Genomic DNA, 17,535 nt, shown 5'->3' with positions numbered 1-17,535 from the left:
AAAAAAAAAAAAAAAGCCAGAGTAGTAATACTTATATTGGACAAACGACTTTAAAACAAAGATTAACAAGAGACAAAGGAGGACACTAAATAATCACAAAGGAGGAAATAACAATTAGTAGAAATAACAATTAGAAGAAATAACAATTGTAAATATTTATGCACCCAGCGTGGGAGCACACAAATACACAAAAAAGTTAAGAAGAAACATAAAGGAACTAATTAATACAATAGTGTAAGACTTTTAACACCCCTTTACATCAATGGACAGATCACTCAAACAGATAATAAACAAGGAAACAATGGCTTTGGGTGACACACTGGACCAGATGAATTGAACAGATATATTCAGAACATTCCATCCAAAGACAGCAGAATACATATTTTTTGTTAAATGCGCATGGAACAGTCTCCAGAACAGATCACATATTAGGCCACAAAACACGACTCAACAAATTTAAAAAGATCAAAGTCATATTATGCATCTTTTCTGACCACAATGCTATGAAACCAGAAGTCAACCACAAGAAAAAAATCTGGAAAGAGCACAAATACATGGAAGTCAAGTAACATGATACTAAACAACGAATGGGTCAACCAGGAAATCAAAGAAACAAAGTATGTGGAAACAAATGAAAATGAAAACACAATGATTCAATGCCACTGGGACGCAGCAGAAGCATTTCTAAGAGGGAAGTTTATAGCCATACAGGCCCACCTCAAGAAGCAAGAAAAATCACAAATAAACAACCTGACCTTACACCTAAAGGAGCTAGAAAAAGAATAAACAAAACCTAAAACCAACAGAAGGAAGGAAATAATAAAGATCAGAGCAGAAACAAATGATATAGAAATTAAAGAAGCAGAACAGTCAATGAAACCAGAAGCTGATTCTTGGAGAAAACCCATAAAATAGCCAGACTTATCAAAAAGAAAAGAGAAAGGACCCAAATAAATAAAATCACAAATAAAAGAGGAGAAATAACAACAAACACCACAGAAATAAACAACTGTAAGAGAATATTATGAAAACTACATGTCAACAAATTAGACATCCCAGAAGAACATGCCTAGAAACATATAAATGAACAAGCCTCAAACAGGAAGAAATAAAAATGTGAAAGACCAATTATCAGCAAAGAAATTGAATCAGTAATCAAAAACTCCCAATAAACAAAAGTCCAGGACCAGAAAGCTGCACAGGCAAATCCTACCAAACATTTAAAGAAGAGTTAATACATATTCTTCTCAACCTATTCCAAAAAACAGAAGAAAGAAAACTTCCAAATTCATCCTATGAAGCCAGTATTTCCCCAGATACCAAAACCAGATAAAGATACCACAAAAAAGAGAACTACAGTCCAATATCTCTGATGAACATAGATGCAAAAATCTCAACAAAACACTAGCAAACCAAATTCAACAATGCATTAAAAAAACCATTCACCACAATCAAGTGGGATTTATTCTTGGGTTGCAAGGGTGGTTCTATGTTTGCAAATCAATGAGATACATCAATAAGAGAAAAGAACAGAACCATGCGATCATTTCAATAGATGCAGGAGAAGTGCTTGACAAGGTACAACATCCATTCATGATAAAAATCCTCAGCACAGTAGGTTTAGAGAGAACACCTCAACATAATAAAGGCCATATTTGGAAACCCACAGCTAACATCATCCTCAGTGGGGAAGAGCCTTTTCCCTAAGGTTGGGAACAAGACAAGGATGTCCACTCTTATTACTTTTAGTCGACACAGTACTAGAAGCCCTAGCCACATGCAATCAGACATCTAAAAGAAATAAAAGGCATCCAAAGTGGCAAGGAAAAAGTAAAACTTTCACTATTTGCAGATGACATGATACTACATGTAGAAAACCTGAAAGACTCCACAAAAACTGCTAGGACTAAGAAACGAATTCAGTAAAGTCGCAGGATACAAAATCAACATAGACAAATCTGTTGCAATTCATATACCAATAATGAATCAGCAGAAAGAGAAATTAAAGGTAACACTCCCATTTACAATTACATCAAAAATAATATGATAACTAGGAATAAGCTTAACCAAGGAGGTGAAAGACCTGTACCCTGAAAACTATAAAAACACTGATGGAAGAAATTCAAGACAACACAAAGAAATGGAAAGACATTCCATGCTCATGGACTGGAAGAAGAAATACTGTTAAAATGTCTATACTACCCAAAGCAATCTACACAATTAATGCAATCCCTAAACAAAGTACCAATAGCATTTTTCACAGAACTAGAACAAATACTACTACATTTGTGTGGAATGACAAAAGGCCCCGAATAGCCAAAGCAATCTCAAAAAAGAAAAGCCAAAGGTGGAGGGCATCATAATTGCAGGCTTCAAGCTATATTACAAAAGATACGCGATCAAAACAGTAGAGTACTGGCATAAAAACACAAACACTACATAACAGAACAGAAAATTCAGAAATAAACCCACAATTATATGGTCAGAGTTAATCTTTGACAAACCAGGAAAGAATATCCAATGGGAAAAAGATGGTCTCCTCAACAAATGGTGCTGGGAAAACTGGACAGCAACATGCAGAAGAATGAAGAGGGATCACTTTCTAACACCACACACAAGAATAAATTCAAAATGGATTAAAGACTTAAATGTGAGACTTGGAAGCGTAAGAATTCTAGAATAGAGTACAGGTAGTACCGTCTCTGACACTGTCTGTAACAACTATTTTCCTAGATAGGTCCCGTAGAGGCAAGGGAAAGAGAAGAAAAAATAAACCACTAAGACTACAGCCAAAAAAAAAAAAAAATCTTCTTCAGAGTGAAGGAAACAATCAATAAAACTGAAAGGCAATGTAATGAATGGGAGAAGATATTTGCAAATGACATTATCTTTTTTTAAAGATTTATTTGAGAGAGAGAGGGAGAGGGAGGAAGGAAGGGAAAGAATGTGTGACAGAACATGTTGGGGGAGGGGCAGAGGGAAAGGGAGAGGGAGAACTTCATGCAGACTCCCTGCTGAGCATGGAGCCCAACTCGGGGCTTGATATCATGACCAGAGCTGAAATCAAGAGTTGGACACTTAATTGAGCCACCCAGGCACCCTGCAAATGATTATCTGATAAAGGGTTACCATCCAAAATATATAAAGAACTTCTAAAACTCAACACCCAAAAAATAACTAAAAATGGGCAGAAGACACGAATAGACATTTCTCCAAAGAAGACATCCAGATGGCCAACTGACACATGAAAAGAGCCCATCATCACTCATCATCAGGGAAATGGAAATCAAAACTACAATGAGACATCACTTCAAACCCGTCAGAATGGCTAAGATCAACAACACAAGAAACAACAGGAGTTGGCGAGGATTCGTTAGAGAGGGGGAACCCTCATGCACCATTGGTGGGAATGAAAACGGGTGCAGCCACTGGAAAAAAAAAACAGTATGGAGGTTCTTCAAAAGGTTAAAAATAAAACTACACTATGATCCAGCAACTGCACTCCTGGGTATTTACCCAAAGAATACAAAATTGCTAATTCAACAGGATACATTCACCCTTATGTTGATAGCAGCATTATTTACAACAGCCAGGTTATGGAAGCGGTCCAAGCGTCCAATTAACGAATGAATAGAGAACATGTGGCGCGCGCGCGCGCACACACACACACACACACGCACACACCCCGGAATATTACGCAGCCATGAGAAATAATGAAATCTTGCCATGTGCAATGACATGGATAGAGCTGGAAGAGTATTATGCTAAGTGAAGTGAGTCAGAGAAAGACAAATACTATATGATTTCACTCCTATGTGGAATTTAAGAAACAAATGAACAAAGGGGAAAAAAAGAGAGTCAAATCAAGAAACATTCTTAATTATAGAGAACTGATGGTTACCAGAGGGGAGAGAGTGGGTTAAATAGGTGATGGGGATTAAGGTATGCACTTGTCATGATGAGCACTGCCTGATTAAAATAAAAACTGAAAGAAGACTGTTCTGTTTCCAGTAAAATGTCTTGGTACTATTGTCAAAAAAAAGCAATTATTCATAAATATTAGGGTTTATTTCTGGATTCCCAACACTATTTTACTGATCTGTATGTTTATCCTTATGTCTATACCACATCTTAATAACATAGCTTTGTACTGAGTTTTGAAACTAAGAAGTGTCAGTTCTTTAATTTCATTGTTCTTTTTCAAGACTATCTTTACTACTCTTGGTCTCCTGCACATCCATGTGCACTTAAGAACAAGCTTGTCAATTTCTGTAAAAAAAAAAAAAAAGCAGCTGGGATTTTGACAGGGACTGCAGTGAATTGGTAGATCAATTCAGGAAGTACTGCCATCTTAACCATATTTCGTCTTCCAGTCCATGAACAAGAGATGTCTGATTACCGAGGTCTTGAATTTCCTTCAATGGTGTTTTGTAGTTTTCAATGTATGAGTCTTGAACTTCTTTTATTAATTTTTAGTATTTTACTAAATTAGATTACTTAGTAATCTAAGTATGCTTCATGATGCTATTATAGATGGATTTTTTTTCCTAATTTCATTTTTGGATTATTCATTGCTAATGTATAGAAATACAGTTGAGTCTGTATATTGATTTGTATCATGCCATCTTGCTGAACTCACTAGTTCTTCTAATAGGGATTTTTTTTTTTTGGTGTGTGTATTCCTTAAAATTGTCCATATACAAGACTATGTCACCTGGAAATATAAAAAGCATTACTTCTTTTCCAATATGGATGCCTTTTATTTCACTTTCTGGTCTAAGTGCCCTGGTAATGTAAGTGGTGAGAGCAGACTACTCTGTCTTGTTCTTGATCTTGTGGGGGGGAAATCATTCCTTCTTTCATTGCTATGTTTGATGTTAGCTCTGAGTTTCCACAGATGCACGTTTTATATAAATGCCCTTTATCAGGCTGAGAAAGTTCTCTTCTATATATTCAAGAATTAACTCTAACCAAAGAGAGGTCTGCCCTTTGCCCTCAGCTTTTGGAAGGTCATCTTCAGGCCTGACAGGAGTGTCCTTGTTTCCCTGAGGGCCTCGGGTCACCCTAAATCACAGTATGATTTAGGGTGGGGACTTTGGTCACACAGTATGAGTAGAACTCTGGAGTGAATGGAGACTGACCTCAAGCATGTGATTAATCAGTTAGGTCTACGTACTGGGCCCTAATACAAACTCTGAACTGCGGGTCTGGGTGAACTTCCCTGGTTGGCAATGCTGGGAAATGAATGTGTTCCACATTTGGTACTTCCCTGCATTCCATCCTCTGTTTTTCTTCCCTTGGCTAATTCAAATCCGAATCCTTTTCCTGCAGTAAACCTTAACTGTGAGTATTAACAGCTTTCAGTGAGGTCTATGAGTAATTCTAGTGGACTTGAGGGTGATTTGGGGAACCCCTTGAACTTACAGGTGGTGTCAGAAGTGAGAGCAGTCTTGCGTGGACAACTGTGGTCTCCCTAACTCTGCAGATATTACAACACTTTACACCTTTTATTCCTAGTTTCTTGAGTGCTTTTATCATGGAAATGTACTAGGTTTTGTCAAATGCTTTTCCTGTGTCTGAGATGATCATGTGCTTTCTTTCCTCTAGTCTATGAATACGCTCAATCACATGGGTTGATTTTCATATCTTGAACCAACTTTGCATTCCTGAGATTAAATCCTGCTTGGTCATGGTGTATAATCCTTTTTATATGCTGCTAGGCTCAGTGAGTTCTTTAGTGTGGGTTGGTCCACCTCTATTCTTAAGGAACAATGGTCTCTAGTTTTCTTTTTCTGTGCTGTTACTAGAATATACTTGCCTCATGAGACGAGTTGGGGAGTGGTCCCTCTTCTATCTTTTGTAAGTTTGTCAAGGTTTGGTGTTGATTCTTCTTTATATGTTTGCTAGAATTTACTGGTGAAGTTATTTAGGCCTGGACTTTTCTTGTGGGAAGTTTTTTGATTACTAATTCAAGGTCTTTTGTTATATTTCTATTCAGATTTTTCTTGAATTATTTCTGTATGTTGTCTTTCTAGGAAGTTGTCCATTTCATCTATATCATATCATCTAAGTTCTTGGCATACAAACGTTTACAGTATTTCCTTATAATCCTTTTAATTTCTGTAAGGTCAGCAATGATGTATCTTATTTCATTCCTGGTTTTCATCACTGGAATCTTTTTGTCCTTTATCGGCTTAGCTAAAGTTTTGTCAATTTTATTTAACTTTTCAAAGAACCAAGGTTTAGTTTCACCGGTTTTCTCTACTGCTTTCTATATAACAATTAACTCTGGCAAACACAAATAAAAATGTACATTCTGAAAATAACATTAAATGTATGATCATGTTAAAGCTGGTAGAGAGTGTTTTTCCACTCCTTCAATGATTTTTTTTTTTTTTTACCAAAAAAATGTATCATGACTGTCTTATGGAAGGATAATGTGACTACACAGATTTGGAGTAAATTTTAGATTCATCCCACCTTCCTCAACACCAGAAGCCCTTGAGAAAATCTAGCCAATGCCTATGTTCTGTGACATGGCCATCTGTGGGTGACAAGCTAAGGCATCCAGCTCTAGTTGAACATCTTGACACTGTTTTCAGAGAAGGCTAATGCATGTCCTGTCCAGAACCAGGGGTAGAATGTCAACTGGGTTTGCTTAGGAACAGCCTTTGAGTGTTCTAGCTCCAGCCTCTTAAGAGGACACACCAAGCACAACATAAACATTTTTTTAAACCACCACAGAAATATGACTAAATTGGAAAAAAGGAATCCGATTTTGTTTTAGCAAATTATAAGTAATACACTCACCATTCATTATCCAAGGCATATCAAAGATCACCATTTTTGCTGAAAGACAAAAAAAGTTCATTGAATGTGATTTAGTACAATATAGTAGTATCACACTTATACCTGGTCTAGAAAAAGCTGGTGATCTAAAACTAACTAAAAACTGAGCTAGTTGACTCCGTTCTAATTCGGTGAAGTGTGAGTGGTGCTTGAACCAAGTTAACTTCTCACACTGATGAGGGGCCCAACCAGAGCAGCTTTTTGGAAATGACCACTGCCTTATCACTGTCCTTTGGCAAAGAGCCTATTCTCTTTTTCAATTATTGCTTTTGCCATTTGCAGAAAGGTACAAAAGAAAACAGTTAAATGGGTAAGTGGTGTCTTTGGATGTGGCATGTCATATTAGTGCTGAAGCTCCATGAACTTTAAAATGATTTCAATGTCTCTATGTTAATTGAATTTAAATTTAAAAAATTTAAAAAATGATTTCAATGTCTAATTTATTGGTTTTGATCATTTTCTAGAGACTGTATTGTTAAACCACTCACATATTTTCCCCTGATCCCAACTTTAATACACTATTATGTTTTAAAGAAACATAATTTATACTTTTCTTCATACTACAAGCCCCAGGAAGACAATAATTCCCAAGTATACAGAAGTATTATTTGCATATTTAGATGAAGACTTGAATAGCCCTATTAACAATTATGAGAAAGAACCAGAAATCACAAAGGAAGTTTTGATACCCAGTTCATTGTTCTACTCCAAATGAATCAAAATGTAATTTCATTCTGCCCTGAGCAGAGAACCTCCTAGAATGATTATATTAATGTAGGGCAAATAAAGTATGCATAAGAAACAAGGTATCTTCACAGAGGTAGCCTGGTGCTTAAGGCCTCAGTTTTCATCTATGATATGCCTAAAAAGATGTGGACTTAAGGTTTTATGAAATAATGGTTGTTTCATGACAGATTCTGAAGCAAAATCAGTTTAAGATTCTAATGTCTGCAAAACTGCATTATGTAGGCAGGATATAGTCACATGACCTCTAGTTCACTGGAATGAATAGGGTTCTAATTCATCTTTATATAGACCCATGAATGTATTAATAGTTCTCTCAAAAGAATCTTAGATATGTTTTAGAAGGTAATAATGATATCTATACTAGTTATAAATGGCTCTTCACAAACTTTTAGATATTTCAATAAACAAGTGGGTATTTTATTTTCATTTCGTATATAAAAGGAACAAGCTAGTAATAAGGGGTTGAGATTCCCTACTGGCCACTTGACTGGTACTATAAAACTTAATGAATCAGGGTACATGGTGGATCCAGGATGAATTCAGAAGAACAGTGGATCCTCCAGGTTTCCCAACCAGACATTCTCTTTACCTAAAAAGGTTCATGAGTACGCCCTCTGAAGACATGAGAGCACAGGGGTAGCAAATGCACTGATTCTTGAAATCCATCATGCGTGCTCTCTATTCCTTACTTCACATGAATAATAATGTAAAAGCATGCTAAAGTAAGAGGAGTTAGGGATTTTAAGCTTTAATATCATCCAAGTCAGGAGTCTCAAAAGACCCTAATTGTGGTATTGGCCAGGGCTGTGCCCAGGCAGACCTGTGAGTTTCCATTTTCTGATATCCCTGTTGTCTTTTTTCACTTTTAGTCCACTGGAGTTAAAATATATGACTTTTTATATGTGGGACAGCATCTTGACTTCTCCACTGGGAAACCATCACATAAATCCAATAAATCAAAAATGAATACGTAAGATTTAGGAGTTCTTCATTCAGGTAATTAATCCAAGAATCAATTAAAAATAAGCTCTAAGGGGCACCTGGGTGGCTCAGTCGTTAAGTGTCTGTCTTTGGCTCAGGTCATGATCCCAGAATCCTGGGATCGAGCCCTGCATCAGGCTCCCTGCTCAGTGGAAGCCTGCTTCTGCCTCTCTCACTCCCCCTGCTTGTGTTCCCTCTTGCTGTGTCTCTGTCAAATAAATAAATAGAATCTTAAAAAAAAAAAAAAGCTCTAAATGCCAGATTTAAATGTAGTGTATGCTAGTCTAATTTTTTTAAAAGATTTTATTTATTTATTTGAGAGAGTGTGTGTGCATGTGCAGGGGGAGGGCAGAGGGAGAGGGAGAAGCAGACTCCCCATTGAGCAGGAAGCTTGATGTGGGACTCGATCCCAGGACCCCGGGATCATGACCTGAGCCAAAGGCAAATGCTTAACCCACTGAGCTACCCAGGCACCCAAGTCTAATGTTTTCTTAATGACAATTTTAAAATAACAATTAGAAACACAGTTTATTTTATATATGAGTACTGCTTACCACAAGGCATATTTTATCAATACTGCTTTCCTGTTTCTTCCATGGAAGAACTTAAGAAGTTCCATATAATAAATATTATTTTAAATGAGTTGAGTAAAAATGGAATAATCTTCGAAATAAAGGTATTTTTATGTACTTGTATGTGTGTGTGTATTAAAGGATGCCATCGATGCAGTTTAGAACTTAACTTCTTAAAACTATAAAGGACAAGGATTATGAAAAATTTCCTTTATAGCTACTAGGATAACACACTTAAACTTATATGCACCCATTTAAGCTCCTCATCAGAAAATAACACTTCATGAATTAAAGTCTATAATAATATAAAGCAATCTCAGCCATTGCTTATAGCTTCTATATATTGTATTTTTATGAAGGAGTAAGTTACTTACAGAGGTATTTAGGATAATAAACCTTAAAGCAGTTGATGATAAAGCGTACAAAGTCCATGTCCTAAAACAAAGATTATACATTTAAATCTTTAAGACTATGTACATTAGAGAATTTTATATTGAACATTTCTAAAGGTGATAAACTATTAAATACAAATGAGACAATTCTTTAAAAAATAAGCTCATATTTAAATACCTCTCTATATTGCCAGGGATTAAAGTTTTAAGTCATTAAGCTACTTACAACAATCAGTCCTAAAATCAAGTAAAAGAAATCAGATGCTTAAACATCATTCCGTTACCTCTAACTAGTGAGATACTTTAGGCTGCTTAAGTAACATGACATTACAAAGTGGAGCTAAGAGCAATGCCTATAGAGAAATTCTAAAAATCTGTTAAACAGTTAAGGAATTACTGAAACATGTATACAGTTTCCAATCTCACTACTTGGAATGATAATACATGTAACATCAATCCTGGTATACTTGCTTTTGAAACATGATTTCTACAACTTGTAACAGTTACGATAAAGTATGTTTTATCAATCTTTTCCGCAACATCTAATCTGAACATACTGGTGTGCTGTATCTACTTCACTTTTAGCTTCTTCCCTCTTATTTAGGGACCTCGAATTAGGGTAAGAATTTTTTAGTTTGTATCTGAGTGTTGTTCATTGAGCCCAATTCCTGGGAAACTTTATGAACATAACTATCTGTTGGTTCTACCGCACTGAACACAGCAAAATGAAATTAGGTTATTAGGGTCACTATTCATTCACATGGATCATTTCACTCCCTGTTACTCCATGGCTGCAAGCCGATTTACTAATCCTGATCAGCCGTCTTATACGGACTGTAGGATGAAAGATAATCATGCAAACTTAAACCCATCAATTACTGAAAGGTGAGTTGTCCAGAGATGAATCTATAAAGTCATTTCCAGGACACGAGTTGAGCATCTTTAATTTCAGTAAACTGAAAGTAAGCATCCTTAATTGTCTTAAGTATTTTTTATGGAGTAAATCCTAGCATATAATAGTACCTTTACAACTAATCATTATATCCACTGTGCACCGAGTTTAATAATTTAAGAGTCAAAGAAATATCTCATAATATCTAGATGTATAAAAATTTGGTTACTCAGTATAAGATCTGTGGTCCCCAGAGACTTTGCCCAAAAAGTCTTCATCCAATATTCTTGTTTTCATCATTTAACTGAATAGCCTTACTTATCAAATCCCAAGTTACTGCTAATTCAAGTGGATTTGATAGGATACCACTGGTTTTAAGTATATCAGTGGGTACTACAAGAAAAAGCTCCATGAAACCTATTGCTGTGCAATCTGTGAGGATGTCTTCAAGGACTACTTAGTATAATGTAAAATGTCCTCCCTTTGGGGACACATGAAATACTTTTCTCTCTAGTTCAAGTATCAGGAATGAATAAAGTTCTCCTAAGATATTGGTTTTAAAGTATGGCCATTGAAATAATTTTAAATGATTCCATTTCTTTCAGGCAAGCAGATGAAAGATTGGACTCCAATTAGTGGCCCAACTCTTAACAAACAGCTTTTAATTTTTTTTTGCCTTACAATTCTGCATACTATTTAGAAGCCAACTTAAATCCTCTGTGAATCATGAGGGAGTCATATATAAAAATAACTCAATTAGGATTCAGTATTTTAAAACATTAATAATGATTTAAATACTTAGTAATGCAAATAACCTTATTTATAAATTAAAGATAAAGAGACAGCATATAAGTAGTTAAAAAAAAAAGCAGACCGTTCAAGTCAATTCCTTGCCCCTATGTTTGGCAATAAAAAACATTAGCATTTGTTTATGATTCCGGGTTAATAATTAGAAACTATCATATACAAAGGATGACAGAATCATGATTTTTATGGAATACCTATTTATCTAGGTGTTTTGATTTAGACTTTGGGTATAAAACAATTTACTCTGTATTTACAATTCACTGAAATAGAAACAAGATTGAAAAGATCCAGGGCAATGGACTCCTAAAATATACTTAGAGATAAAGATGAAAATAAAAATGTGTGCTTCCACCACCCAAAATAACCTCTTGTTCTGTCTAGGTTGTTGTTGTTGTTATTTTGTTGTTGTTTTTGTTGATGTTTAAGAGTTCCTTTTTTGGAGGCTAGGTATCACTAGCTTATAACCCTGTCCCTTTTCCACTATTCATTTTTATTTTTTAAATTTTTTAATTTTTTTGATGCAGTGTTCCATGATTCATTGTTTGCATAAAACACCGAGTGCTGCTCTTTATTCATCTAAAAAAAAGGTATTTTCCAGTATTACTAGAACTTATTTATAAACATCATTTTATATAGCTACATATACTCTATCAATTAATACACCATAATTTACCATTTGGCCATGCTGACATGTACGTTTTTTTCTAAGTTTTCCCGATCTTATTTTTAAAAATTTTTTTTTCCAAGTTTTCACTATTTTATAAATGATACTCTGAAAAAAACGCTTGGCACACAATGCTTTTTTCTGTACTCCGGATTGTTTCTTTAAAAGAGATTTCCAGAACTTCGTTACCAGTTCAACGAATATGGATTCGGACACCTTAAGATTCTTAACATATGTTGCCGAGCGGCTCTGCAAAAAGGTTTCATTACTGCCCCAGGCAGATGCGTGAAGGCCACTTCACTGCCACCAGAAGTAGCTAAGGTCTGACTGTAAGAGACAACAGCTGTAATCAGTGCGCCAAAGGATCCTTCCTCATCGCTGCTGAGGGGTCTGTAGTTACTGAGGTCATGAGGGCCCAAATTAAAGTCTGCTGGGTTTTCCTTATTTTTTAAGCTGGACAAAATTACCTGAAGAAAGCTGGTTTCCAGTACTAACCAAATCAAGCAAACAAAAATCGCCAAAAAAATGACCAAGTGGGGGCACCTGGGAGGCTCAGTGGGTTAAAGCCTCTGCCTTTGGCTCAGGCCATGATCCTGGGATCTTGGGATCGAGTCCCGCATCGGGCTCTCTGCTCAGCGGGGAGCCTGCTTCCTCCTCTCTCTCTGCCTGACTCTCTGCCTGCTTGTGGTCTCTGTCTGTCAAATAAATAAATAAAATCTTTAAAAAAAAAAATGACCAAGTGCCGTAGGTGCAGAAATCAGGCGAACATCTCATGATTGCCAAACACGGTAGGTATGAGTCTAACGGTACTACAGAGAGCAGGCATCACTTTCCCGAGTGTTTCCTGAGCCACTACTCTGTGCCAGGCACGGGGCTAGGTGCTGCGGGATATTAGTTCTGACAGAAGAGTTCAGTGTTACCACAGCTACTCATTACCCTGCTGGCTACCACGGCCCACACTGACATTTTGTATGTCACACGAAGAACATTTCTAGGAAACACACAGTTTTCCATGCCAACTACCGAAGCAAATTTCTTTCTTTGCAATCCTATTTGATGTCCGACTTGACTCCCAATACACAAGGAAAACAAATCCCAAGCAGACCTTGGTCAGCTCAAACATACAGCAGTATTTGGTTGGGAGGAGGGCCGGGGAGGACATGACGATAAATAATGCTTGCGAATTAAAGAAATGCTTACTATGCTATTTATGCCAGTTTCTGACAGGTCGAACATCACTGTTACGGGTTTCCCATTTTCTCTTTTAGCATAACGTTCCAGCCAGAATGCAATAAGCTTCTTTTTGTCCAACATGGTTTTATGGTCTTTTACATGATACTTCACCCTGATCCAGACTTTTAACAGAACAAAGGATAAAAATAAGAAAAATATCTGTCATTAGAGTATGATTATACACACAGACCATTCCTTTTCCTTGACATTTTTCTTCATTTACAATTCATTTGCTTGCTATAAAAACATCTCTTCCTTCTTTTAAATAAGAAATAGTGTGCACGTGGGAACTGAGAGAGGAGTAGAAGGGGAAAAGTCTTCTCCCCCACCCTGGAAAAGAAGCAAACTTCTCTAGTGAGTAAGAGGGAAAAGAAAATACAGGTGAACAAACAATATTTGGTAATAACCTATCAGTACTGTTCACTGTGCGTGACCAGAAAGCAAGCCAGAGGTTCTGAGAAGACCAGAACAACATCCCAGGCGGAGAAGCAGCCCGGACAGAGGCACGAGAGTGGCACGAGTCTGGGCGGGCAGAGTGCCACAAAGCGCAGCGCAGGGCACCTAGGGCAAAATGTGGCCAGTGCTGAGACAAGAAGCTCAAGAGACAAGGGCTGGGCTGGAAAGAGTCCAAGTCCTACGCTAAGGTGTGCTCTTCCTACTTCAGACATCCCTCGGGGCAGCAGCACGGACGGGAGAAAGGAAGAGGCGAAGAAGGAAACCCAACAGGCTGCGCCCCGGGAAGGCAGTTAGCGTCTGACCTAAGGAAGTGATGACCGAAGCGGGGAAGGGGCTCCACTGAAGCTGTGGCGGGAGAGGAGGTGCGGAAGGGACAGAGGCTGTGGGCCTGAGCTGAGCGGCGCGGAAGGAGGGCCGGCGGTGGATGCGGCCCTGTGGGGCTTTTGTGGGGAAGGTGGCCGGCAATCAGTCCAGTGGGACCGGTCAAGAGGGTAGCGGGGTATATAGATGCACGTCCCCTGGGAACCGTGTGGAGTCATCACCGTCTGTGGGGAGGCAAGGTCCTTGAGATCACCCAAGGGGATCCCATCAGCTGGGAAGCAAGCCAAGAAAGGAAGGAAGCCTGGGAAGCGCATGTAAGGGACGGGGAACAAGAGGAAAGATCGAAATGAAGACTGGGAAAGAGAGCCGGTGACAGCGGGAAATGCTGGGAGAATGCTGCTGAAATGGGAATGGACCACAAGCTGCAGAGAGGGCGGGCAGGCAAGCAAGCGCTCGGGGTACGAATCAGACGCTCCTGCCCAGTCACAGCCTTGGTACAAACCAAGCTGGATTCTGGACAAAGGGGAGAGAGAAATAACACGGTAGTCATCAGAATCGTAGGGACGGTTGCCTACGATAGCTCTTCTGCTATGACAGATTTCACAAGAAGCTAAGGGACGAAGACTGGTCGGGGTTAGGGGGGTCACGGACAGGACAGGGACAGACTTTGCACTTGAAAAACCCTTAGCAACCGTTGAAAAGATTTTCCATGAGAATATTGTGTTGAATTTTAATATCACTAAATGACCAAGAAGATAACTGCTCTGAATTACATTATTTTGGCTATGTGATAGGATGCGGCATTTGCCTTCACGGCCTACTTTATCATAATGCAAACAGTACATACAACTAAGTGTTTGACACTCCATCAAGATGGTCCTAATGGTCCCCAATTATGGGAAACTTAATGTGTGGTACATATGAAGAACGTTCTGCCTATTATTAATTCAGCTGAGATAAAGGCATCTCAAAATCTTGAATAGCCAGTACATCAATTAAATATACTTACACAATTTGTTGCCTTCTTTGTCATAACCGTGGAGATAAATACCACCAATTTCCAATAACCATCTGGGAATGGAGGATTCAGTCAGGTCTAAAAAAGGATAAACGTGATGAGTAGTTGTAACTTCGAGGCCTTTTAAAAAGAAAACTTACAGTGGAAAGGTGATGTTATATAGTAGGTCTGATATTAAGAAAGATAAGCTCATTCAAATATCTGGAAAGAACCTCTGGCAATAAAAAAAATGGTGTTTCTTACTAAGTAAATATATTACATAAAGACATGGATGAAAGAAATGAGAATAAAATCCATTTCCCGTGGCACATCAGCTATTATTATGCAGACACATTCCCATGTCTTGGTTGTTTCACATAGTGACTTTCAACAAATACTATCACTATTGGACAATTTCAAGATAACGTGCTAGTAAATATTCACATTACAACCTCAGGACTGATTTAAAAATCACTTACGGTTTCTCTAGTCAAGTATTTTTCTACGAAGACTGATATCCAATAGAGTCTAACACATTTTATAATCTTGGGGCAAGTGGAAAATACTTTAAAAAAAAAAGTTAGATCCTTTAGCAGGAGGAACAAAACAAGGGTCTGCCCAGTCTCTAGTGAGAAGACAGCAAGGCAGCAAATGCCAAGGCTTTTGTTTCATTCACCAGTAGTTCCCCGAGAACTTTCAAAGACTCTTTACCTTTCTGCACCACCCCTTTACCGTATCTTGGCCATGTGTCACGGGAAACTAGCAATTCCATATAAGGAAAAACTACTGTTGAGCTTTAAAGTTCATTCTCTAGTTCAATGATTTACATTTCTTTGCTTGATTAACAAATGTTTCACCATTTGTTGAAATGATCTATGGTTTTTATATTTTCAATCAAATTATCTCTTAAATACTCCCCTTCTCATGGATTCTTTCTCTAAGTATGAAGACTGGGGAGAGTATCTGCTCTGGATTTATTTGTTGACTTTTTTGTCTTAAGTCTCCAGACTCACTCACTCCAGGGTTTGTAACCCTCAAAGTCAAGAAATCCTTCTTTGTACTTCATCAAAACCAGTAGTTACGCCAGATTCCGCCTGTTAAATATTTAGGAGAGAGATAATGGGTAATCTTTCCTGTCAAGGGTTCTTCATATACTTGAAGACTATTAAAAAAAAAAAAACACTTCCAAGATTTAAAACTCCCATTTTGGGGGAAAATGTCAATCTAGAATTGGGTCTTGAAATCAGTAAGTTAAGCAGAGGCTGCTGTAGGCATCCTTGATAAGCCTGCTTTTTTAGGGACCCTGATTATTTTGTAATGCTCCAGGGGGCACCTATGAGCACAAGGAACTCTGGGGAGAGAGAAAGACATACGGCAACAACTGAAAAACAAACAAAACAAGTAGAGATGATGCAGTCTTGCTATGGCTTAATGGTACTGAACTAAGCATGCACAGATTAGAGACTGCTCTGAGTGAAAGTCTGAATGTAGTTCTGCTCCCTGGTGATCTCATTTCCCTATGAATGGTATCACTTTGAAGACATTTGTAAGATGGTCCTTTCAAAGGGTTAGTGGGTTTTTATAAAACATTATATTTTGGTATTTATGATGATTACCAAGAATATCTGCAAACACGCTATTTGATAAATGTAAAGCTAACATTTATGCAAGGGACCGTACACTGTCAAGGTTAAATTGAATGTCTTACCGTTGACACACATTTCTTTCCTCCACTGAAAACTCTCATCAAGCATCTTCAGGGTTTCATCGACAATATTATGTCTCCAAACTAAGTAACTTTCAACCCAGTTATCATCTTGTTGTAGCCTTTCAACATCACGTGGATCATATTTATCTGGCTTATCTGGGGGGAAAACAGTAAACAGCCAGGTCAGATAAATTCTGCAGCGATCAGTCATACCAATGCCGGGAGAGAGAAATTCAGGCAAGACAAGTGAAGCTACAGAAGAGAGTTACTTGAAGGATGCAGTTCAGACGAAAATACACTGTAAAGGACTGATGGGATTTCTGAGAGGAGAAGTCACCCAAGGATGGCGGGCTTACTTTGAATAAGCCACAGTAGAATTAAAACATAAGACCACAGTAAAATATTTTTTTAAATTTTTATTTGTTTAGGGGCTCCTGGGTGGCTCAGTGGGTTAAACCCTGTCTTCGGCTCAGGTCATGATCCCAGGGTCCTGGGATTGAGCCCTGCATCGGGCTCTCTGCTCAGCAGGGAGCCTGTTTTCCCCACTCTCTCTCTGCCTGCCTCTCTGCCTACTTGTGATCTCTGTCAAATAAATTTAAAAATATTTTAAAAATCTTTTTATTTGTTTATTTGAGAGAGACAGAGCGAGCACGAGCATGAACATGGTGGAGGAGCAGAGGGAAAGGGAGAAGCAGACTTCCCACTGAGCTGGGAGTCCTACCATGTGGGGCTTGACCCTCAGGACCAGGAGATCAAAACCTGAGCCAAAGGCAGACACTTAACCATGTGAGCCACCACCCAGGCAGGCCAAGACCACAGTAGAATATTCTGTATGACCCTAACTAAAACTATAAACCAACATCTAGGAAGAATTGTGTTGCCTCAACTGGAAATCCTTACCTTGGTCCACAAAAAA

The 17,535-nt window shown here is 38.0% G+C and overlaps 1 protein-coding gene across 2 annotated transcripts in view; it reads right to left on the bottom strand.

The window, feature by feature from the left end:
- MOSPD2 (motile sperm domain containing 2) overlaps positions 1 to 17,535 on the bottom strand; it is a 60,933-nt gene that overhangs the window by 24,175 nt on the left and 19,223 nt on the right. For both annotated transcript variants that reach the window (XM_032330664.1, XM_032330663.1), the window contains exons 3-7: positions 16,620 to 16,775; positions 14,924 to 15,010; positions 13,105 to 13,259; positions 9,524 to 9,584; positions 6,811 to 6,849 (exon numbers count right to left, since the gene is read on the bottom strand). In XM_032330664.1, the coding sequence (XP_032186555.1) occupies positions 6,811 to 6,849; positions 9,524 to 9,584; positions 13,105 to 13,259; positions 14,924 to 15,010; positions 16,620 to 16,775 (498 nt within the window). The remainder of the gene's footprint in view (positions 1 to 6,810; positions 6,850 to 9,523; positions 9,585 to 13,104; positions 13,260 to 14,923; positions 15,011 to 16,619; positions 16,776 to 17,535) is intronic.

This window comes from Mustela erminea, chromosome X (assembly GCF_009829155.1).
Source record: "Mustela erminea isolate mMusErm1 chromosome X, mMusErm1.Pri, whole genome shotgun sequence".
Lineage (NCBI taxonomy): Eukaryota > Metazoa > Chordata > Mammalia > Carnivora > Mustelidae > Mustela > Mustela erminea.
The sequence above is the reverse complement of the archived record's forward strand: the minus strand, read 5'-3'. Positions and strand labels throughout refer to the sequence as shown.